Here is a 23,660-nt window from a genome sequence, read left to right as displayed (position 1 = left end):
CTATTTGTAAGACCCCACACACGAGACCCATCAAGCAGACACTTGCACAACACTTGAATAACTTTTGTCAGCCCTATGAACAAACAAACAAACAAACAAAAAAAAAAAAAAAACCCTTTGTTCCACCTCATCATTAAATTCATTTGGAGTCACAAAATCAATTGGTGTCTAGATTGGCAACAATGACCTCAGCTGGCTTAGTAGTGATCAATGTCATAAATAATACAACCTTATCTTGAGCCATAGAAAGCACCATTGTATTGAACTCCTCCACTTAATAACAAATACATTCGCAATGTTTGCACTCTTTGATTTATTGCTCTCTTGGTGAACTTTCTCCTCATCAAGTAATGGGAAATCTTTCTTATCAGCAGTAAGCAACATATTTAACTCTTCAATATGTTGAATTAAATCTACTATACATGGTTAAGATATTTCAACTTACCTTGTAGACTCTACATTATGATCTTGCTCCACCCACATTGAAGCAATATCTTTTGGCACTTGCACTTTTCTTTCAACACTAGGTTCCAGTGGTACTCAACGTAAGATCTCATTAGTCATTACCAACGTTGTCTCAAGTGTGGGAAGCAGTACTTTCATTGTGAACTATTGTCTTTGGATGTTTCCAATGCCTCAAGTTGAGGAATTAACTTGTGAAAACTTTGCGATTAAGTCCTGAATGATTTTTGCTAGATTTGCTAAAGCTAGCTCCATGGCAAGTTGTGTGGAGTGGTCTTAAGACTAGAAACTTCACAAATGCTAAAACTATTTTTGAGTATGAGCATAAATTGCTTAGCCCATCAGGAGTGAATGCCCTTGGATTACTCGGAAATTGGTTTTGGCAAGTGGGGTCAATTGTCCAGAAGTTCTACTAGCTAGAGGCAAGTCCAAATGCTCTTCTTTAGAAAGGCTACCTACATTAACCACAATAAATATATATATATATCTTGTTGAGATTGGAATAGATATTTCTTTCAATAGGTATTCCTCTCCAAGGTTTTCTTTCATTTCTTCCCAATCAATAATGGCTAGCTTGCACAATCTAAATTGAAGGTTTTTTTTTTATAAGTAAAGTTTATTGATATCAAAAAAAGTAGGAACACCCTAGTACACAGGAAGTGTACAAGGGTTGAAACAATCAAGAACAAAAATTACAAGAATCTAAAAAATCAAGAAAAGATAAAAATGATTGGTTCCGCAATGCAGCCAACCAATCTATTAAAGTTCTATAGAAAAATAGTTTCAAGTCAGATATGGATCTCTCCTTATCTTCAAAGCACCGACTATTTCTCTCCCTCCAAAGGCACCACAATAAGCAATGGGGAACCATCAACCATATATACCCATTTCGATGACGACCAAAACTGCCTTGCCAACATGCTAGAAGCCCCATTACAGATTGCGGCATAACCCAATCTAAATTGAAGGTTCTCAAGATTGTTCCAGTAATCCAGAACTCTACTAATGAGTTTTATCTTGGAAAACCTATCTTTCTTGCTATATGATAACCATACTTGTTCATAGAATTAGTGCATCTCAGGTTACCAATTCGTGAAATCCCATGGGTCTTGAAGAGCATCAAAAGTAGGTGCTTTCAATATTACCATGGTTCACTAGAAGAATAAAGTTTCAACAATATATTGTAGCAAGAACCTAGACTAGGTTTGGGCTGCTAACTAAGCTAGTCCTGATTTGGTCTTGAATATGTATTTTGGGCTGGTGTGTTGCAGGCCTTGATATGCTAATGTGTGGGCTAATGAGCTGACCCTCATGTACCATTATTGTTCTAGCTTTATCACTTTTTTTTTTTTTTTGGGGGGGGGGGGGGGGGGGGGGAAAAAAAAAAAAAAAAAAGGTGTGACTCGTGTAATTGGGTTGTGTCTAAATTAGAACGACTGACAGGTTTAGATACATCAGACCTGTATAGGTATAAGATTGAGTTCCCAAACTGGGATTACTGTAACTCACTGCCCAAACAGATTACCGAACGCTCCCACTCTTTTTCTTTTTGTTTATCCCAAACTTAATAGCATAGAAGCTTTATATGTGTGCCTCACAATTCTGCTAAAACTGTGAAGGCAATGGATAGCTTAACAACAAGCTCAACAGCTCGGATTTTGACTACTCTGACCCAGTTCCCAACACGACATGACCACCGACCCAGAAGAGGTTGTCTTGTCCTTCGACCTTCTCGTACACTTCGCAGAGCTCCAAGTATCGTTTGCATGGCGGTCAGTACAAAAAATCCCAGAAAAAAAATTGTTCTGTTTTTGTTTTTTCACTTGGGTTTTATTTATTTTGGTGAAATTCAGGAACCATATTTGATAAGGAAGCTGGAGTCTGCTGAGAAGACTTGGAAAGACCTATCGGTATGCCTGAAAAGCTTTGAGTGAATTGTTTCACTGTTAATGTGTATCAGTGTATGTGTGTGTGTGTTTCAAGGCCAGTCATATATATTTATTGAATTAGTTGTTGTTTTGTACTTGTAATTGTTTTTTTTTTAATTGCTAAGTTCTGCATTTAACCAGTGTGTTTTGGACCCACAATCTCACCCTTGGCTTAGAGGAAGTGCCATTTGAGTTAGAACTTATTGGCATTTGTACTTATAGGATATGGAAGTTTTGTGATGATTTGCTATAAAATGATCTAAGAGGGAATTTGTATTTCCAAATCCGAGTATTGGGTTTTTTTTGGTATGGTTTGTCTAATTGGGATTTTGAAGTAGTTTGCAAATAATGGGGATATAGCCTTTTGAAGATTTTGATTGAAACTTAGCAAAGTCCTTGAATAGAAGGTTGGGAGATGGATGATAATTTAGCTTAGGAGATGGTGGAGTTGACCAATTATCATGGACCAATTGTTAGAGAATCATATGTACCATTTCCGTGGAAGGAATTTTTTTTTGATAAGTAAAGTTTATTGATGTCAAAAAAAGTAGAAACACCCTAGTACACAGGAAGTGTACAAGGGTTGAAACAATCAAGAACAAAAATTACAAGAATCTAAAAAATCAAGAAAAGATAAAAATGATTGGTTCCGCAATGCAGCCAACCAATCCATTAAAGTTCTAAAAAAAAATAGTTTCAAGTCAGATATGGATCTCTCCTTATGTTCAAAGCACCGACTATTTCTCTCCCTCCAAAGCCACCACAATAAGCAATGGAGAACCATCAACCATATATACCCATTTCGATGACGACCAAAACTGCCTTGCCAACATGCTAGAAGCCCTGTTACAGATTGCGGCATAACCCAACTCACTCCAAATAAACCGAACACCATAGCTCATAGATCCATTGCAATCGAACAATGAAGAAAAAGATGATCAACCGATTCACCATTACACTTGCACATGTAGCACAAATCCAATATCCGAACCTTCCTTTTCCATAAATTGTCAATCGTTAAGCATTTCCCTAAAGTAGCAGTCCAAACAAAGAAAGCTACTCTAGAAGGAATCTTTTGTTTCCAAATGCTTTTCCAAGGAAAGGAATAGTTATTAGAGCCCACTAAGAGACTATAATAATCCTTAACCAAGAAGCCCTTCTCTCTATCCGATTTCCAGCACATCTTATCATCCCCAAACCCTCTCACCGAAGCACTATATATGGTATCCATGAAACCAGCCAGCACCTCTAATTCTCGAGCATGCACACCCCTAAAGAAACTGACTTCCCAAAATAGGGTTCCATTATCAAACTTCATAATTGCAGCCACGCTAACCTCCTGATCTCAGCAAATTTGAAACAATTCAGGATAGCTAACTGCAAGAGATGTTTCGCCACACCAACGATCTTGCCAAAATTTCACCCTAGACCCATCCCCAATATCATATAGGATGTGGCGAGAAAAAGAAGGCCATCCTCGACTAATAGTTTTCCACAAGCTAACACCATATGGGCCATTAATAGGTCTAGTACACCAGCCACCCCATTCACTAATAGTTTTCCGTGGAAGGAATTACATTCTATATAGAGAGATGGTTTTAAAAAGGATATAATGGTGGGAAAAAATACATGTAGCCGATCCTAATTAGCCAATGAGCATAGCCTCCTCGAGTTTAATAAGGATTCAGGCTTAGTTGAATTCTGCTGATTTGTAATGAATCACATTTTATTCATAAAATATGGTTGATTGAAGTGATGAATCACAAAGTAATGGTTAGTCATTCTGAGATTTGTCCTATTGAGAACAAGAGAATGAACGGTCAATAAACACATGAAAGGTGCCAGAGTTAGACATGATTGTGTTACTGAAAGCAATAACCTATAAAAAAAGAGTGTATTATGTTACCGAAGGTAATTATGGAAGAGTAAAAAGCTTCCACTATGGAGAATAGATTAACATATGTTGTAAGGTTAAAACCTAGGACTTCAATGTACTTTTGAATCAAATTCAAGACTATTTATTTCAAATTTGGTTGAAGGTAGACCCATTATAGTTAAACCCATACATTGTGTCCTTTCCTCAGATAGCCTTTTTCTCTTTGGAACTCTTTGTAGCCACTGGTATGTGCAGACCATAGGCTTAGTGGTGAATCTGAAGACAAGTATAAAACTAGTGTTACTAATTTTGCAAGGCAGATTAGTAGATGTATTATCTTATCTAAAATCTGGCTCCTTATTTTTGAAGGAACTTTATTTGAGGCTTTCAGTGATCGGCCTATGAAACCTAGTTTCTTATATCCACAATGTATAATCTCTAATTATGGTGCAGCCCTGATAGTAGATCTGGTTTTTAATGCTGGATTGAATTTACCCAATGATATTTTTTAGGTCAAGTTAGCTGATCCAGACGTCGTCTCAAATCCCAGTGAGTACCAAAAGCTGGCACAATCTATGGCTGAGCTTGATGAGGTACTGCATTTCACTTTATTTTTTATAAGGGTGGGTTTACTTTTAACACTCTGTTGCAGTTAGTTGCAATTTTTTCTGACATAGTTGTTCTTCTCTTCTGTACTTGTAGGTTGTGTCAACCTTTAGAAATTTGAAGGACTGTGAGAAGCAGTTAGAAGAGGCAAAAGGTTTACTCCCTCTTGTTTACTTTTGCAAAAAATAAAAATATTAAGGTTTGTGTTAACAGTCATCTATCTTCCTCTGCTCGTTTCTCATTTCAGCTTTAGCAAAAGAGAATGGCACTGATGAGGATATGGCAGAGATGATAACTTATGAGATTAAGTCTTTATCCAATCAACTCAAAGAGCTTGAGGAGAAACTAAAGGTTATCCACTTTGTATCAGTGATATATGTTTTAAATATACATATACGTTTTTGTAATGTTTTATAATTATATGCTCCTTCAAATGCTTCATATTTTGTTTTATACATTCTTCTCTCTCCCTCTCTCTCTATCCTTCTTCTTTTTTTAAAAAAAATGTTTTTTATGAAGCTTTTTCCCTAAAATTTTATTTGACTAAGCAGTATATCTTTTTACTAGATTCATTGTTTTACCTGCTGCTTCACTCATGAAATGCCAGCGGTTTCATCAAATTGTTACTAATAGACTTGATCTGAGATCAATAAATTATTAATTTAATGAACATTCTAAAAGTTGAGCTTTAGAGAAAACTCTATCTTTTTATCCTCATTTTCATTATGATACTAATCTTTCTCTTCTCTGAACTTGGAATGCCCTATTGTTTTTCATCCTCCCTTTATTTGCATTTTCCCCTAATTAGGAAGCTAAAAACATGGAATTTCCTTTTACATTAATAGGTGCTACTGCTACCCTCTGATCCTCTCGATGCAAGAAATATAATGATTGAAGGTATGTTCTCTTCTGCCAGTGATAAATTGTACTATCTGATCAATTTTTAACCAAATATCATTTAGGCTATAGCTGTAGTAAAAATGCATCCTCATATGTGGATTAGCTGATCCTGATTATAATCTTTACTTATGATAATGAGCCATGGCTTGGGGTGATGTAATCCATCTATCAAGCATTGGTCTAATTCAGGCTGAATGCCTTAGAGGTTATGAATTGGTTGATTTCAAACTTTGGAATTGTTTTCTAATGCTATACATGTGGCTTAGCTCTGCTGACAAGACATTAAAAAGCGGTGTGCATATTTCCTTGTGCTTAACTAGTGTTGCTTATATTCTACAATTTCTTCTGTTTCATCCAGTCATTCTTGAGTTTTTCTTCTTTTGCAGTAAGGGCGGGTACTGGTGGCGATGAGGCTGGAATATGGGCCGGTGATCTTGTAGGTACATGCTTTTTTTATCCTTCCAAATCTATGGCATTGATTCATTTTTAGTTGCACACTTCATTAGTATTGACATATGCGGAAAAAGATGCTGGCCATGTAGTCAAAGTTTTTACCATTGACAGGAGATTAATGGGTCTAGCTTACAGAATATGTAGAATATACTTGTTTTGTTAATATTTTCTGTTAATGATTTCCTGGACTTATATATGAATTAGTTACATGCTTCTGTACTATGTTTCATCCTTTCTGAAAGTGCTTCTGCATGCATTCTAATGCTCCTTCCAAATTTTTTTTTTGCTCAAGGTCCGTATGTATCAGAAGTACAGTGAACGAAATTCTTGGAAGTGCACCCCCTTATCAAGCTCAGATGTATGTCTTCCTAACTTTCCATCAGAATTATGCATCTTATTGTTTCTATGTGACTTGCAGAATTTTTATTTATGTATTTATTTCTCTATTATTAAGGCTGAAAAAGGAGGATTTAAAACTTTTGTGATGGAGATCAAAGGGAATCGTGTCTTCAGCAAATTAAAATATGAGTCCGGTGTTCATCGGGTTCAACGTGTTCCTCAGACAGAAACGCAGGGTCGTGTGCATACGTCGACTGCAACTGTAGCCATAATGCCAGAGGTAGAGTGCATTTGGTGTGCCATTTACATCTGGGGTTCTGAATAAAATTCATGTCAAATATTTTTAGCTTCAACTGGAATCTTCAATGTCAGAAGCAGTGGGAGGCAATTAAGTTTTACTGGGTTTTTTATTGTCTAGTCTGGGGGAAGGCAACCATTTTCTACTAGAAAATTTTGCATGCAATTTCTGTCTTAAAATGACTTACAAATCCTTAACAATGCCTCATAATGTTGATCTCTGGATGCATATTTGCGGACAATGCTTTAGAAAACATTAGTCTAAGGCTGCTTCAGAATCTGGATGCTTGCTCTTGTGGCTGTGATGTTGTTAATGCTGTTTGTCTTGTCTTTTATTTTCTCTCCTTGATACCTATTTATTTTACTATATCCTTTGAGCTTATGCTAATTCTTGATTTAGGTGGATGACGTTGAGGTGGTGATTGACCCAAAAGATATTGAACTAACAACAGCGAGGTCTGGGGGTGCAGGAGGTATGAATCTGCAAAATTGAAAAAATAAATATTCATATAGTGATTTTCTTTTCCATGCTTCATTTTCTGGAGGGAAAAAAAAGGAATGAAAAATCCTCATTAGGTCATTTCTTTTGCGTGATCATCATGCAGGCCAGAATGTCAACAAGGTGGAGACAGCTGTTGATCTTGTCCACAAACCAACAGGAATTCGCATCTTTTGCACTGAAGAAAGGACTCAACTCAGGAACAAGGATCGTGCTTTTCAGTTGTTGAGAGCAAAATTGTGAGCAATTCACCATGTGCTAATTCTCATTCTATCACTCTCTCTCTCTCTCACACACACACACGCACGCACACACTATAATTTGTATTTTTAGTATTCCCTTCATTCCTAAATGTTTCATTTCTCCTGAATGTTTCCATAAACTAAGGGCCCGTTTGGTACATGTGTTTAAACACATGTTCTCAGTTTTTAAACAACATTACACGTATTTTTACACACTTTTTCACCCACTTATATTTTCAAAAAATACAAACAATATTTCTAGAACAACATTACCAAATAGGCCCTAAAGCTTTGAATCTTCTGTGAGGTGTGTGTTTAATATTATTTTTAATGGGGACTGACCCATATATGGTTGTTTCTTGTTTATTAGTTATATCTTGAAGGCCTGGTCTGTTATATCATACATGCAATTGACAACTATGAATTCCATATATTCACCCTAAAATTGCATGCTTTGTCTTCTTCCCCCCTTTTTTCCCCTTTATGTATCTTTGTGCGTTTATGATGATCCCTGAACTTGCTACAGGTATGAGATGAAAGTAAGGGAGCAACAAGAAAAGATAAGCAGTCAACGGAAATCACAGGTATTTCTCAGCTTAGAAAATATTTGAGATGTGTATGAGATTGCAACACTAAGGAAACAAACAACACTACCTTGACATACTTTCAATCTTCGGTTTAATTTCACATTGAAAGTTACTTTAATATACTATCAATCTTTAGTGTCTCACATTTCACATTGATTACTTTAGGTGTTGATTTTAGTATATTATTGATAAGTTGACCTAATGTACATTAGTGACTCTTAAGTTAAGAAACATAATATTTAGCAACAAGTTACTTTAACATACTTTCAATCTTCAGTTTGTCATTTTGAAGGCATTAAATTATCATTGTTCAGTTGCAACTAGTGCAGAGAAGTTATACCATAAGCTAACCACTGGAAGAAACATTTAGATAATTAGAGATCTAATAGGTGAACTTTTAAAATGTTGTACATGTGTTTGCATATCAATATGCTCTAGTATGAGAGTCACTGACATTATTTTTAAGTGGTTGTTTCCTGCCTCTTTTTTAACAATCCTATCTAGTATACCTGCAAATGTATCAAGAACTACATAATGTTGTGCCCCTTTTTTAAAAAAGTTTTGGATTGACCTAGAGAAGATGAATCTTGACATGTATGCATCTAGCTGTTTCAGATGAATGACGATAGGAGTTTTATTGCTTTATGTTATCAGGCTTAATTGCTTCTTTTTCTTTTTTTTTTTCTTTTTTAATACAAATAATCGATGATAGCAAGAGCCTAGATGACCAGCAATGTTCTTGTTAATTTCCACCCAGTTGCCATTATGTATGCACTCTCCAACTTTTGATGTGAGGTTATAGTCCTTATGGAATGAGCCGTGGAACATGTTTGCTCAGATATTATTTGATTGTGTTTTGGATAATTCTTATTTTCTGAATAATTTTTTGTTCAGATGTCCTAAGATGATGCCTTTTGACATTGGATCAAAGTATGATTCTTGTTTATTTTGAAATGCAGGTTGGCACAGGTTCTCGTGCGGAAAAGATTCGAACGTATAATTTTAAGGTATCTAATATTGCATTTACCATTTTTCTTTGAGATTACTACTGGGATCAGTTTCTTGAGATTGTGGAGACCACTTTATACCCTAATAACATGTAATGAAAAATTATCTGAATTTATTAACAGTAAGTGGAAGAAAGGCAAGAAATGCATGGATAATGTGTAAAAAGAAAAGAAACTTTTTATCAGTGTGTTAGTGAATTAATAAGACATTTCATTGGGAGTCACTCAGTGCAGCTAATCACAACCCAATTGCTCATTGAATTATAAGCCTGTCTCGCTGTCTTGTCTTGCAGAAGGGTAATCTTATATTGAGATTAGTTATATAAATGTCCATTTTGGTGTTGATAAGCTTGGAAGGTTTTGAGGAAGTTTATAACACCTCATTATTTTTATTAGGACAATAGGGTTACTGACCACCGGCTAAAGATGAACTTTGAGCTCACCTCTTTCCTTGATGGTGATATAGAGACTGCAGTCCAGGTACTGTTTTTGGCAGCCATAGTCTCTTTTTATTGATGTGCGATTTCTTCTGGGTTTTTTTTTTTTTTTTTTAATCATAGTTCATGTTTAGAAGTTTAATACACATATAAACATTATTTAGAAAAGAGGAACAGCACAATGATTTCCTTGCCACTGAAATGCTTGTTTCAGGACTGAAAAAAATAATAATTTTGCTTGTTTCCTGCAGGCTTGTGCTGCTACAGAGCAGAAGGAACTACTAGAGGAACTCGCAGAGTCCACAGTTGCTCCAACTGGCTGATTAGCAGCATTTATGGCTAGTGATTAGTAAATTCAGGTTATTGGATCAGATACGCAGGAAACCATTAATCAAGTTTCTCTTACTGAAAAAAAAAAAAAAAAAAAAAGTTGCTCTTAGCAAATGAAGGAAACGATGTCTGCCCCCAAAACCTGTTTACATGAAAACATTCTCCTGTAATTGGCTGATATGTTTGATTAGAAGACCCTTATTTTATTTTATATGTATGTACAGATGAAAATGAGGAAATGGTTTCTATTGAAATTGTAAGATAAAGGGTATTCAGATGCCCGGCCCCCCCCCCCCACAACAAAATAGAACTTATTCTTCTTCATTGAATGCATAAGTTTCATGGACTTTGAACATTAGCTACCACATATGTATTTAGCTCTCTTTTTTCAAATTTTCTTAGAAACTTGTATGTCTGTGTTGTTTCACCTTGGACTGAAACACTGGCTAGCATTTAGAACTTGGAAGAGCTTTGTCTAATCCCAAAACAATTAGGGGCTGTTTGGTAGGGCGTTTTGAGCAACAGTTTTCAATGTTTAAACAATATTACACATATTTTCACGTATTTCTTCATCCACACGTATTTTTAAAAAATACAAACAACATTACTAGAATAACATTACCAAACGACCCCTCAAAATCCACAAATTGTCACCATGAATTCAGAATCTGTTATTTCACATAACTTAAAGCCTATTTGGATTGAAGGAAGAGAGAAGGGGAGTGAAGAAAAAGTAGAATAGAATTGACCGGAAATAGAGAGTAAGGTTATGACACAGCCTTACAAAGGGTCAATACGATGCCATTATGGACCTACTCCTCTCCCAGATTTCAAAGAAATTAGTTGGACCCACAACTGGACGCTGGACTATTGGTCTCTCTGATGAACCGGCCCTACTGCCTAACTACCAAAATGGCCCTGATGGGCCCACCCCAGCAGATTGGACTGGGGTGCCCACCATGATTTAATAAAATCATGTAAGTAGAGAATACAATTAATGCACGTCTCTGCTCAGGAGTATATGGCACAATCGAAATGCTACCAGGTTGAAGGCTACTTGCATTCCATATGGAGAAATGCTTGATCGTTTCAAGTAAAAAGACAGGGGAATGCAGTTGCTGATAAATTAGCAAAACTAGCCAAATATTCCCCTTGTCCACACTATTGGTCTGATGGCATCCCCTGTGATGTTCAAAATCTTGTAGCTGCTGACAGAAGCTTCTGTTGATTAATAGAAATCATTGTCTTGTTTCAAAAAAAAAAAAAAAAATGCACGTCTCTTGAATGAAAAAAATAAATAAATAAAAAAAGAAGTTAAATTACATACTATCTTTTAATTTTGTTTCAGATAACCCTTATATTTTAAAAAATTCTTATCATGATTTATGGATGTAAAGGTCATTTTAATGATATAGGGTTTATAATGTGACATAAATTCATTTGAAAGGTTATCGTTTTTATAGATGATAATAAAGATCTTTTCAAACAACTTTAAAAATACATTGACATTTTTATTGTTGGCAAAACTGTGTTAAAACTTAAAAGTTTCAGTTGTAACTGCATTATTTCCTTATATTTGAATTTCATTTAGTTTGTAATTGCATCAAGTCATTGAGATTCAAGTGCAAAAGAAGAGATCAAATTATTACAACTGGACGAGCGAGATTCAATAGGTTAGACGAGATTATGAGCGAGATAGTTAGAATTTGAATTTCAGTACACAAAAAATAGTTCACCTCAAATTCAGCCAAAACTTATTGGAGCAAGTTTGTCTAGGAAATCATTTTTATTTTTCCACATCATTCTTGTAGCCAACCAACCCTCAATTGTAACTTGAATAAAAGCAGAAATTTATTACCCTAATCATATAGAACGAAGGAGAGACTACCAAGAATCTTGAGAGATAAATCCTTTTAACTTCAATACCTTCACCCTCTTCAAATTAACATACCTTCTGAGAGGATAGTTTATCCAAGCATTGTTAATTAGTTATGAGTGTAGAGGATTGTTGCTAAAAACCACAAAACCAATCACAAATGTTCAAATAACACGGGAGTATTCGAGAGATTGATTTGCAATTGTTGATACTTGAGTCATTGGATTGCTACGAAGATAAGCAATTGGTGTAGCTCGTTGCTAGCAAGAGCAATGAGCTCGGATACATTTATATATATTGAAAGTTTTACAAGCTGTTTTGTATTTGCATTTTTTTTATAAAAATGCGCGTTAAGGCTTTTATAGTAGATTTAGTGTCCAGTAGATTTAGTGAATTGGACACGGGCCTTGAGTATTTTTAACATACATTGTCCATGTTTTGTGATTGCTTTATGATTTTCATGTTCCCATTATCCATGAAATGAGTTAACTAACCACTTCGATCATACTTTATTAGCCGTTTAAAATTTGATAATAAGCAATTATTAGGAGTCTAAACATTAACTTTTAGACCAAAGTCAAAATTTAGAACTAATGCGAGTATAGTATATCACTTAAAGATAAATAAAAAGACTATTTAAGTTTAGCTATAATAATATAGGACACATAACCTAATCTGTACTGTGTGAAATTTCATTTTTAACCTAGCTAAACTTGTTGCATTTGAAAACTTAAATTTGGATTTTAAATTAATAGAATTGAATTTCTTTAATTTCAAATCTAAGGATTTTTGGTAAATCATGCCAAATCTAAAATCTTTGATCTTTTAGAACTATTTAAAACTATCCAGACACACTAAAATCACACTACAACTTAGGACACTTGTCTACATGTAAGGTACTCCAAGAGTCAAGTACAACCAGACTCCACATGGCACTTCCGACTCTCCGTTACCTTCTCACATATGGCAAGTCCTCCTAGGACCAACAACCTCTTCCTTCACAAATGCCTTGTCTCTCTTATTCTTTGCTTCTCCAAAATTCTATGAAAAGAACTTTTCTCCTTTCTCCTTCTCTCCACCGCTTTCTCTCTCACAAAACCAAGTTACTATCATCAACCTCTACAGGGTACCCTTGTGCAGTTTGTACTCGCTTTCCTTCACTTTCTTTGCCTTTCTCAACCATATTCCCTCGACCCTTACACTCCCTCAAGGTCCTGGCCATGGCTGAACGACCCTCAAGTTCGGCAACATCATCGCATTCTCACAAGTTTACCAATCGTCTAGCTGCTGAGCACAGTCCTTATCTTCTTCAACATGCCCATAACCCAGTGAGTGCAATTCATCTTCATATTGGTTTATTTATTATTCTGTTTTTACTTTGTGCACAAAGGGTAGTAAAAGAAAAAAAAAATTTGATTAGTTTTGGGATTTTTTTTTTTTTTTAATTGGGGAGGAGAAAATATTCCACCTTGATTGAGGCAAATGATGTTTGTTGGATTGGTTGAGGTGGGTTTTCCATGATTTTGATTCTCAGTGAGTATTTGAGATAGGATATTTGTTTTTCCTTCGCTTTTTCTCGGTTTCCTCAGCAATCAAACAGGGATAATTGGATAACTTATATTGAATTTCTTGGTTTTCATAAAAAAAGGGGTACTTTAGTTTGTCACGCTGTGTTTTTTATGCATTGAAGGTTGATTGGTATCCATGGGGTGAAGAGGCTTTTGCTGAAGCACGAAAGAGAGACGTGCCCATCTTCTTGTCAAGTAAGTTCACCCTTGATTTGAATGTTTTATTTTCTTATCATATCAAAGTGAATGCACTGAAGTGTAACTTATGTTTATCAATTTGCTTGTTGGTGATGAATGACATTTGTTTTTACATTTGAAGTTGGATACAGCACCTGCCACTGGTTAGTCTCTTAATCCGTTTCTGGGAATTATTTAACTTCTAGCTTTCTATATCTGATATCGTTGAATGAATGTTGGACTTATCTATTGCATGAAATTATTCAAAAGGTGTCATGTTATGGAAGTGGAATCTTTCGAGGATGAAGGGGTTGCCAAGTTGTTGAATGATTTGTTTGTCAGTATTAAGGTGAGTTTTCACATCAGTCTTATGTTCTTTCTTACTTGAATTGATCCTAAGGATCTAATTTTAAAATGGTCAATTTGGTAAGTTGGAATAATTTAGGTAAGAATCCTAAATTATCATGGGTTCTAGTTAAATCAACTAGTAAACTCTCCCTTGTTGAATAATGGACCTGCACTTGCACCAAAAACCTAATTTGTGTCTTGGCCTGGTGATAAAGAGTAATCATCCACTTTATAACTATAATTATTATACTATCATTCATTATAATAATAAATTATTATCATTAAATAATGAAATTGAATGATCAGGTTTGTTAACCCACTGAGCCAGGATCGCTAACTAATACTAATATAATAGAAAATGCTAATACAATAGAAAAAATTTCTTCTCTAATGGTTCTAACATGTCAGTGCAACAGGTGGATCGAGAAGAGCGACCTGATGTTGATAAGGTAAATCAATGATTTTGTAGCTATATCTCTGTGAAGATATCATGACTATTTTCCAATAGTTTTTCTATACTCTACTTGAATTTGTGTGTTCTCTTAGTTCTTTATCAGATGCTCTTTCTAGTTGAAACATTTTATGTGATTCTGGTGGATCTTTTTAATTGACTATATTATTTCATCTTGATAGGCACTTGTATGTATGTGAAGGTTTAGTATTTTAATAAAATTCTTCTAAACTAATCCTGTATTTATGGCTGAAGCTGCTTTATAGTTAATTTCATTAATGGTGATTAACATGAATAGGTTTGGGATTACTTTCAAATTCTGCATAGCATCATAAGTGTAAAAATAAAAGAGGTTGAATTTACATTCTAATGCAGTTTTTAAATTCCCTGGTGCTCTTGGGTTTAGTAATTTCAAATTTGAAATTTCACCAATTACAATAATATTGTTTTGGGCTGTTCATCTTTTCAGGTATACATGACTTACGTGCAGGCTTTGTACGGCGGTGGAGGTTGGCCACTTAGTGTCTTTCTTTCACCTGATTTGAAGCCATTAATGGGCGGAACTTACTTTCCACCAGATGACAAGTATGGGAGACCAGGATTTAGGACTATACTTAGGTGAGAATAAATTGTTCCCTGACGGGTTAGCATTTTCCCACTGTCCATCACCCTCATGATGCTGGTTGCTGGTCTTTTGTCATTCTGTGTTCCATCGAGTAGCATTCTTAACTGCAACAAAAGAAAATGTTGGAAGTCTGGGCTCATGAATTAAAGTGAGTTATCTTTGTGGTTTTTTGTGACTGATCCCTTTATTATTTTTCTGGTCTTGTGTTGTTTCAGAAAGGTGAAGGATGCTTGGGATAATAAGAGGGATATGATTGTTAAGAGTGGAGCCTTTGCTATTGAGCAGTTATCGGAGGCATTATCTGCAACTGCAAGTCCTACTAAACTGCCAGATGAACTTCCAGAAAATGTGCTGCGTCTGTGTGCAGAGCAAGTAAGGTTTCATCATAATGAGATCTGCTTTTTGTTTATTCTATGACTAAGGTGTTAACTGCATAGGTGGGGTTTAGTTTACTATAAGTTTGTAGTATGTCAAAAAGTGTCGATTGCATGAGCAGTCTAATCTTTTATTATGATTTATGAGTTTGCAGAATCGGAAAGTAAAGGTCTGTAGCATTCAACCATCCTGCTCCTGATTTTTTTTAAGGGAACAACCTGTTCATTAGACTCTCTTTAAAACATAAGCACAAAATGCAATATTTTTGTCAAACAACTTCTATAATATTTTACCCTTCCTTTCAGACTATTCCATCTTAGCATTTGTGCTACCTTTAATTATTTATTTATAATTTGATTATTAATGTTTTATTGATAGATATTTCTTGTTTAATTTCTATTATAGCTTTCTGGAAGCTATGATTCAGAGTATGGGGGCTTTGGTTCTGCCCCAAAGTTTCCTAGACCAGTCGAGATTCAGCTGATGCTTTATTGGTCCAAAAAATTGGAGGATACTGGAAAGTTGCAAGAAGCAAATGAAGCTTTGAAAAAAGTCTTCTTTAGCTTGCAATGCATGGCAAGGGGGGCATCCATGATCATGTTGGAGGTGGCTTTCATAGATATAGTGTGGACGAGTGCTGGCATGGTCAGTTTTTCTTAAAAAATAGCTATTTCTCACAAGAACCTAGATCTTTTAACTCTAATTGAAATGGAAAACTCATTAAGATATTATTTGGTCCATTTCTTTCTTTCTCAATCTTAGGTGATGGCTCATTTTCTTGTTGGGTATTTTGATTTTTGCCTTAAATCAACCCTCTTTCCTCTCTCCTCTTTCTGGGTGGTTGTGATGGAATTGTTGAGGCAGTATTGTTTACTTGCAGTTCCCCACTTTGAGAAAATGCTGTATGATCAAGGCCAGCTTGCGAATGTTAATTTAGATGCTTTTTCCATCACCAAAGATGTCTTCTATTCATGTGTATCTCGGGATATTTTTGATTATTTGAGGAGAGAGATGATCGGACAAGAAGGTGAAATATTTTCAGCAGAGGATGCTGACAGTGCTGAGCATGAAGGTGCTTCAAGAAAAAAGGAGGGAGCCTTCTATGTATGGACCAGCAAAGAGGTTTGTTTCTCATCACCATCTTCTTAACATGTGCATGTTTTGTCTTTATCTTGAATGCTGATATGTAAATTTTGTGCATGATCTATACTCCACAATGTCTCATTTTTGAAACTACCCTTTAAACTGGTACTATGTTGTTTAATTACATCTATTATGCATTGCATGTGAATATTGACTCCTGTCTATAATTTATTTTCTTGTTTGTGCCCATTGTTTTGCTTAATGGCTGAAACTGAAATAACTACCCTTTAATAAGTAGCATTTGGTGCACTCTTCACCATTGCTGCTTGCATTTTTCCTTGATTAATCATTGGTTATATATATATATAGAACAACATGAAAGTTTGGGTAAGTAAATGAATACCACAAACTTGTATCTTTAGTATTTCAGTTGCTGATTTATTCACTCTCCAGAGAGTCTAATGTTCAGCATAGATGCTATAGAGATGAACTTTCAAATCAAGATAATTGTTTCTTAGAGTAATTTTCCATTGATGCTAATTTAGAAATAAGTGTCTATATTTTAAAAAATTTCCTACTGTTTGTCCACAAATTTTGTCAATCTCAAGTTGATACATCTTCTGTGAAACTCGGAACCTTTTTTCCCACTCTTTTTTAGTGAGATTAGTGGTTATTTTATTCTGATTCTATTTTTTAACCTGGTTTCTCTCTTTTTAGATTGATGACATACTTGGAGAGCATGCAACTATTTTCAAGAACCATTTCTATATAAAGCCTGTGGGTAACTGTGACCTTTCTAGAATGAGTGACCCTCACCATGAATTCAAGGGTAAAAATGTGCTAATTGAGAGACATAGCTCTGCTGAAATGGCATCAAAACTTGGCATGCCTGTTGAACAGTATCTTGATATTCTGGGTGAGTGTAGGCAAAAGCTCTTTGAAGTAAGATCAAGTCGACCCAGACCGCATTTGGATGATAAGGTAGTATTTGTTAAAATAATGAACATAAAGAATACATCCATCACTTTTATTAGCTTATCTTTATTTATTATGCACAATTTAACATAACTGGTGCTTGGTAGGTAATTGTATCATGGAATGGTCTGGTAATATCATCCTTTGCAAGGGCTTCTAAAATTCTGAAGGGGGAAAATGAGGGGACCAAATTCAACTTTCCTGTTGTTGGCTGTGATGTAAGATTTTATCATCTTTGGCTTAATTGTGCCGGAAGCTGTCTTATATACTCTTTTTTTTTTTTTTTTTAATAAATTACAAAAAAATTTATTTAAAAAAAAAAAAAAAAAAAAGGCCAACCCAAGTACATTGGAAATGTACTATGGGGGGCAAAATAATCAAGAACCCAAATTACAGTGGTCAATTAAAACAGGAAGGGAAAAATTAGAATATATCTGTAAAGCTAAAGTCCACTCTAGGAGAACTTATATGCTTTTATTTTTTGGAGTAAGATGCTCTAGCTGTAGTCATCATGTCCGTTGAACTTATATGCTTTTATTTGTTGGAGTAAGATGCTCTAGCTGTAGTCATTATGTCCGTTGACAAATCATGCTATCAATTTGAGCAATTTCCACTTCATATCAATTGCTTTAAAATTTAGATGTTTAGATTAGAGATAAACTCTCTAGCTGAATTCTCCATTAGTGTGACTTCTGTAGTTTTTAGCCTATTATTGAATTTAAGCGCATTCATTTACTCATCTGATGAATGGGAAAGTATATGAACAAGTATCTAAGTTGCCATTTTGGCTGTGAATTCTCCATCAGATTCTCCCAAACTTGTGACTCTACTTGAGTGTAGGAGTGAGTAATCATTAGTTCAATTGAATTTACAACTCCAGAGGGGGAAAGTCCCAGAAGTTTAGTTGTATTTTGAATGGTTACAACATGATTGTGGTCTAAATGTACTAAACATAAATGTCTTGCATTATTACTATTATATTGATTGAGTGATTTTCATTTTGTTTTATTCAACTTCAAAGTTTCTTGATTGGGTTATTCACATCATGTACAATATTTCCAGCCTCAGGAGTACATGGAAGTTGCTGAGAAGGCAGCATCTTTTATCCAGAAGCAACTTTATAATGAGCAAACACGCAGGCTACAGCACAGCTTTAGGAATGGCCCATCTAAAGCACCTGGATTTTTAGATGACTATGCTTTTTTAATTTCTAGTTTGCTGGATCTTTACGAGTTTGGTGGGGGAATTAAGTGGCTACTCTGGGCAATGGAACTGCAGGACACCCAGGCAAGAACTGATAACCATTCTATTTCAAGTATTAATAGCCTCCCATTTTCTACTTTGTACTCCTGTCAAATTTAGTAGAGAAATTTCTTTGCAGGATGAATTATTTCTTGATAGGGAAGGAGGAGGCTATTTCAATACTGCAGGGGAAGACCCTTCAGTTCTTCTCCGTGTAAAGGAAGATCATGATGGGGCCGAGCCCTCTGGTAACTCGGTTTCTGCAATTAATCTCGCAAGACTGGCCTCCTTGGTTGGAGGCAGTAAGTCTGATCATTACAGGCAGAATGCGGAGCATCTTCTGGTATGCTATTGCTTCACCATAATATATTGTCCAATCAAGTTTAAGGCTTGCAAGCCCAATGAGCTATAACTCAACTGACACTTCCTTCTCCAGTTCTCCTATAGAAAATAGAAATTGGTTGGAGAGTGAGGATGTGTGTTCAAGACCCACTCAGTGCATTTATAACTTACCAATTAAAAAAAAAAAAAAAAAAAAAAAAAAAAGGACTTGCAAGCATTCCTGATTTGAGCTTATTGTCTCTCATATACAGGCAGTTTTTGAGACAAGACTGAAAGATACAGCCATGGCAGTGCCTCTGATGTGTTGTGCAGCAGACATGGTCACTCTTCCCTCAAAGAAGCAAGTTGTCTTGGTTGGCCATAAGCCTTCTGTGGAGTTCGAAAACATGCTTGTTGCAGCTCATGCATCATATGATCCAAATAAAACAGTGAGTGTAAAATGTTATTATCTCAAGTATATACATATTCACTTGATCAATGTGTCTCCTAATAGTGCAATTAATGACAGGTTATTCACATAGACCCGTCCAACAAAGAAGAGATGGACTTTTGGGAAGGAAATAATAGCAATATAGCCATCATGGCGAAGAATAATTTTGTTGCAGATAAAGTGGTTGCTCTCGTATGCCAAAACTTTACTTGCAAAGCCCCTGTGACAGACCCAGTGTCTCTTAAGGTTTTGCTCTCCGTGAAATCCTCTTCTGCATAAATTGCCGTTTGCTAGTAAGTTCAATTACAATGTAATACCGTGTAGTGACGTCTATAAATGTAGAATCACAATGATAGTTTAAGATGATGGTGTATTTTAAGTTTAAGTCATCATTTTGTATGTAATTCAGAAAAGATAGATGGATCAGGTTCATAGCTATCTGTTGGTAGGGATGGGTGGGATCACGTATCTTGCATTTGTTTGCAATTGGTGGTCGGAATAAATGTTGGTTTCATTTATGTGGTGATGGCTTCAACTTGCAATGCACAATAATTATTCAATAAATATTCAGTTGGTATCAAATGTAACTTCTTGTTACACTATCTTTTCTGCAACACTTCTAATGTATTTTCTAATGTAAGCAAAACAATCATATTTTTGAAGGAAATTTTCAAAGTTGTTACTAATTTTATTAGATGTAGCAGTAAATGTTATTGGTTCATTAGTCGAAGCACACTAATTTCATTTTTAAAAGTTCTGATATGTATACATTTAAGTCTTATTCCCCTTTATGGGAGAATGCTCATTACTCATTTCATATATATATACATATATATTATTAAGTTATTGCTTATACTTAAATACATTCCCTTTTTTTTTTCTATATCTTTGTGATTTATTTATTTATTTTTTTTTGATAGGTTGTGATTTATTTATTCCATTCCATTTCATTTTATTCTTTTATGAACTTCTAAAGAAAGTTTTAGAGAAGAATTGAAGAAGTCATTGCCATACTTTTTCCTCTTAGTTCTTTTGCTCTCATGCTTTTAATAATTTCAACTCCTCTACTTACAGGAGTTAATCCATAAACCCCACAGAGAATATTTGTCTTCAGTTAATGACCAATAAAAACGTTATGGTTTTTCAAGATTGCGCTTTATTGTGACTTGTTGAGTACGAGGTTAAAGCTTCAAATATCGTTATAACATACACAATCTGTAACGAGCCATGCAAAAGCTTCTCTCTTTAACGTCGGGTATGCTGACATTAGTTGTCGTAGTAGTTGACTCTAACTCTCATTACTTCCATTGCGCCTTAACAAATACTATTAGTATTCATTACAAAAAAATATTTATTGAGTCGAAAATATGTCATCGAACAAGCTAAAAGTCGCCGCATTACAAAATGAAGCCCAAAAGGCCAGGGAAAAAACAAAGAGTCCTCGTGAGTGATTTTTGAATGACACATAGTACAAAAACCTATTGATCTTTGTCATCCACTCATTCTAACATGGAACCAATTCAGAATTTCCAGTTTCTGAGAACTTCTTGCATATTTCTCTCCAAGAAACCATTGCCAAACAAACCATTTATAGGAGATTCAAAAACCCAACTTTGTTTCTCTCATCGGCATCACTCACTTCACAAACCCATCACTTCAAAAATCTCTACAAACCAACAAACTTCCACAATCTCTTACCTCATAAACTCATGTGGGTTGCTTCCAGAGACAGCTTCTCTAGTATCCCAAAAGGTACACTTGCAAAACCCAGAAAAAGCAAACTCTGTCTTGGCCCTTTTGAGAAACCATGGATTCTCACAAACCCAGATCTCAAATCTTATCAGGAAACGCCCTCTGCTTCTTTTGGCTGATCCTGAGAATACCCTTTTGCCCAAGCTTGAGTTTTTCCACTCAATAGGTGCTTCAAGCACTGACCTTGCTAGAGTTCTCACTGCTGACCCAACCCTTTTGACTAGGAGCTTGGAGAACCAAATTGTACCCTGTTATAACTTCCTCAAGAGTGTGCTTTTAAGTGATAAAAAGATTGTTACTGCTTTGAAGCGCACCTCATGGATTTTTCTTGAAGGTCATACAAAGAATTTGATACCAAATATTTCGTTTTTGAGGGAGCTAGGTGTGCCTGAGTCTTGTATTGTGTTGTTGTTAACTCATTTTCCTGAGGCTTTGATGCAAAAGCATGATAATTTTGGTCACATTGTAAATGAGGTTAAGGAAATGGGGTTTGATCCGATGAAATCAACATTTGTGTTAGCTATACATGCTATATCTGGCAAGGGCAACAAGTCCATATGGGAAAGGTGCTATGAGGTTTATAGGAGGTGGGGTTGGTCTAAGGATGAGATTCTTTTGGCTTTTAGGAAGCACCCTCATTGTATGATTTTGTCAGAGAAGAAAATAATGAGAGCTATGGATTTTTTTGTGAACAAGATGGGGTGGCCATCTAAAATGATTGCCAAATGCCCTGTGGTTTTGCTTTTCAGCTTGGAGAGGAGAATTGTTCCGAGGTGTTCAGTTATTCAAGTTTTGTCATTGAAGGGATTGGTAAAGAAAGATATGAGCTTAACTACTGTGTTGCTGCCTGTTGAAGCGTCGTTCTTGGAGAGATTTGTGACCAGATTTCAGGAGGAAATACCTCAATTGATGAGTGTGTATCAAGGGAAGGTGTATCTTGAAAGCATCATTTGAACATGTAGAATGGGGTGAGAATGAGATTATTAGTGTCTAGACTGTTAGTGTTGCAAGTCAAAGTAAAATTCTTGTCTCCACTGACGGAAAGTTGCTTGTTTTTTGGCCAATAATTTGTTCAGATATGCAATGTACATGTGGTGATGTTGTGAGTCTGAGAAATACGATAGCTTTGATTTTTAATCTGGCTTTATGTTTGTTGTCCATTGATCAGTGGTTTTTGCAATGACTTTCTATTGACAACCAGAATCAGAATTCAAAACTGCTGAAATACTTGGATTCAAATTTCAACAATGCTACAAATACAATAAGTTTCACAATTTTTATTCATCAATTTGTTGAGATGGAAAACTATGATTAGTATAACATTATTTTCACATGGAACCATCATTGACAATCTGACATCACTCTTATTATACACCAATTATAACATACCATCTCAAAAGTCATGAAAAAAGCTATGACATTTGTTGTCTTTAGATTTATTGTTCAAAATTCAAACCAGGACACGCCATTGGCACTGAACTTCTGGTTGCAATCGGTCTTAGCGAGACTGTTTTTAAGATCAAATAAATAAATAAAACATGGATGAATTTAGTCTTAGTAAAACAAATCGATTCTGTCTTGGTAAGACCAATTTCAAGGTTTTAATGTAGGTTAAGTTTCCAACAGAAATGATTAAGGTCGCTGAACGTTAGAATTGAAAAATCTTAAGGAATAGTTTTAAGTAATTTAAGCCTGTGCACTACTATCATAAAAACAAACACTTTCCTTTCATATACTTGGTCCTACTTTGGGAGCCAACTTCACCTAGCAATTAAACACTTCAGAAACAATCTCACTCAGCCCAGCTCCCACTCACCATCATTGCCATCAACCTTATGTCTATAAACACTCATGTAAGTAAACCTTCATACTGCATAGCTCAAATAGTCAAATGGCACCCTGTCTACCTACATTAGATAGCATTAGAGTAGCCGACTGGCTAGTCTAGTCAAAATACGCTTAACTAACAAGTCCAAAAAATTATCCACATTGGCTTATTAACCAAAATGCATTTTAGTTAAGAGTGCTAATCCAAAAATACAAATATGAACTATACTTTATATATATATATATATATATATAAGTAATAAACAAATATGATAAAACCATGAACACAATCATCCCAAACCAGATGCTTAACTTACAATCGGGCTTCCAAAGACCCCATTTTTCATTGGCTGTTGACAGGCTTCCCTTCTATATCTCATACCTACATTCCAATCTTTGACACCCAAACACTTATCACAGCAGGAACAAGCAATTAATATTCAATCCCAATTCCCAACCAAAGTCTCCAAAATATCGTCCCCAACCCACACTCAGTTATTATAGAAAATTTTCAGTGTTGTTTGTAGAAATAAGCTTTGTTTCTGTTCTTGCCTTTGTATAACCCAACAGGATTCAACAACTTTGTTGCTTTTCTTTAGAACTTAATCCATAAAAACACATCACCA

General features: G+C 35.3%; 3 protein-coding genes across 3 annotated transcripts; all 3 read left to right on the top strand.

Annotated features, from left to right (window-relative positions):
* Positions 1-1,894: 1,894 nt before the first annotated feature.
* LOC112019253 (peptide chain release factor APG3, chloroplastic) lies at positions 1,895-10,287 on the top strand. The gene is made up of 15 exons (XM_024051782.2): positions 1,895-2,234; positions 2,316-2,372; positions 4,779-4,859; positions 4,969-5,026; positions 5,120-5,223; positions 5,718-5,769; positions 6,159-6,208; positions 6,518-6,583; positions 6,680-6,844; positions 7,262-7,334; positions 7,467-7,599; positions 8,129-8,186; positions 9,149-9,196; positions 9,593-9,676; positions 9,885-10,287. The coding sequence occupies exons 1-15, from the start codon at positions 2,085-2,087 to the stop codon at positions 9,954-9,956; spliced, it is 1,251 nt and encodes a 416-aa protein (XP_023907550.1). The 5' UTR covers positions 1,895-2,084; the 3' UTR covers positions 9,957-10,287.
* Positions 10,288-12,778: 2,491 nt separating this feature from the next.
* Positions 12,779-20,037, top strand: LOC112019277 (uncharacterized). The gene is given in 16 exon segments (XM_024051815.2): positions 12,779-13,167; positions 13,530-13,602; positions 13,727-13,748; positions 13,855-13,933; positions 14,349-14,381; positions 14,853-15,001; positions 15,224-15,380; positions 15,789-15,960; positions 15,963-16,028; positions 16,264-16,505; positions 17,184-17,447; positions 17,549-17,659; positions 18,504-18,728; positions 18,823-19,026; positions 19,277-19,453; positions 19,534-20,037. Coding segments are annotated over 16 exon segments (2,499 nt in total). The 5' UTR covers positions 12,779-12,843; the 3' UTR covers positions 19,735-20,037.
* Positions 20,038-20,841: 804 nt separating this feature from the next.
* Positions 20,842-22,346, top strand: LOC112019279 (transcription termination factor MTERF8, chloroplastic). The gene has a single exon (XM_024051818.2). It carries the CDS (start codon positions 20,965-20,967, stop codon positions 22,159-22,161), a length of 1,197 nt encoding a protein of 398 aa, XP_023907586.1. The 5' UTR covers positions 20,842-20,964; the 3' UTR covers positions 22,162-22,346.
* Positions 22,347-23,660: the final 1,314 nt, after the last annotated feature.

Source organism: Quercus suber, unplaced genomic scaffold (assembly GCF_002906115.3).
Source record: "Quercus suber isolate HL8 unplaced genomic scaffold, Cork oak 2.0 scaffold_205, whole genome shotgun sequence".
In the NCBI taxonomy this organism is placed as follows: Eukaryota; Viridiplantae; Streptophyta; class Magnoliopsida; order Fagales; family Fagaceae; genus Quercus; species Quercus suber.
This window is presented reverse-complemented; position numbering and strand designations above follow the sequence as displayed.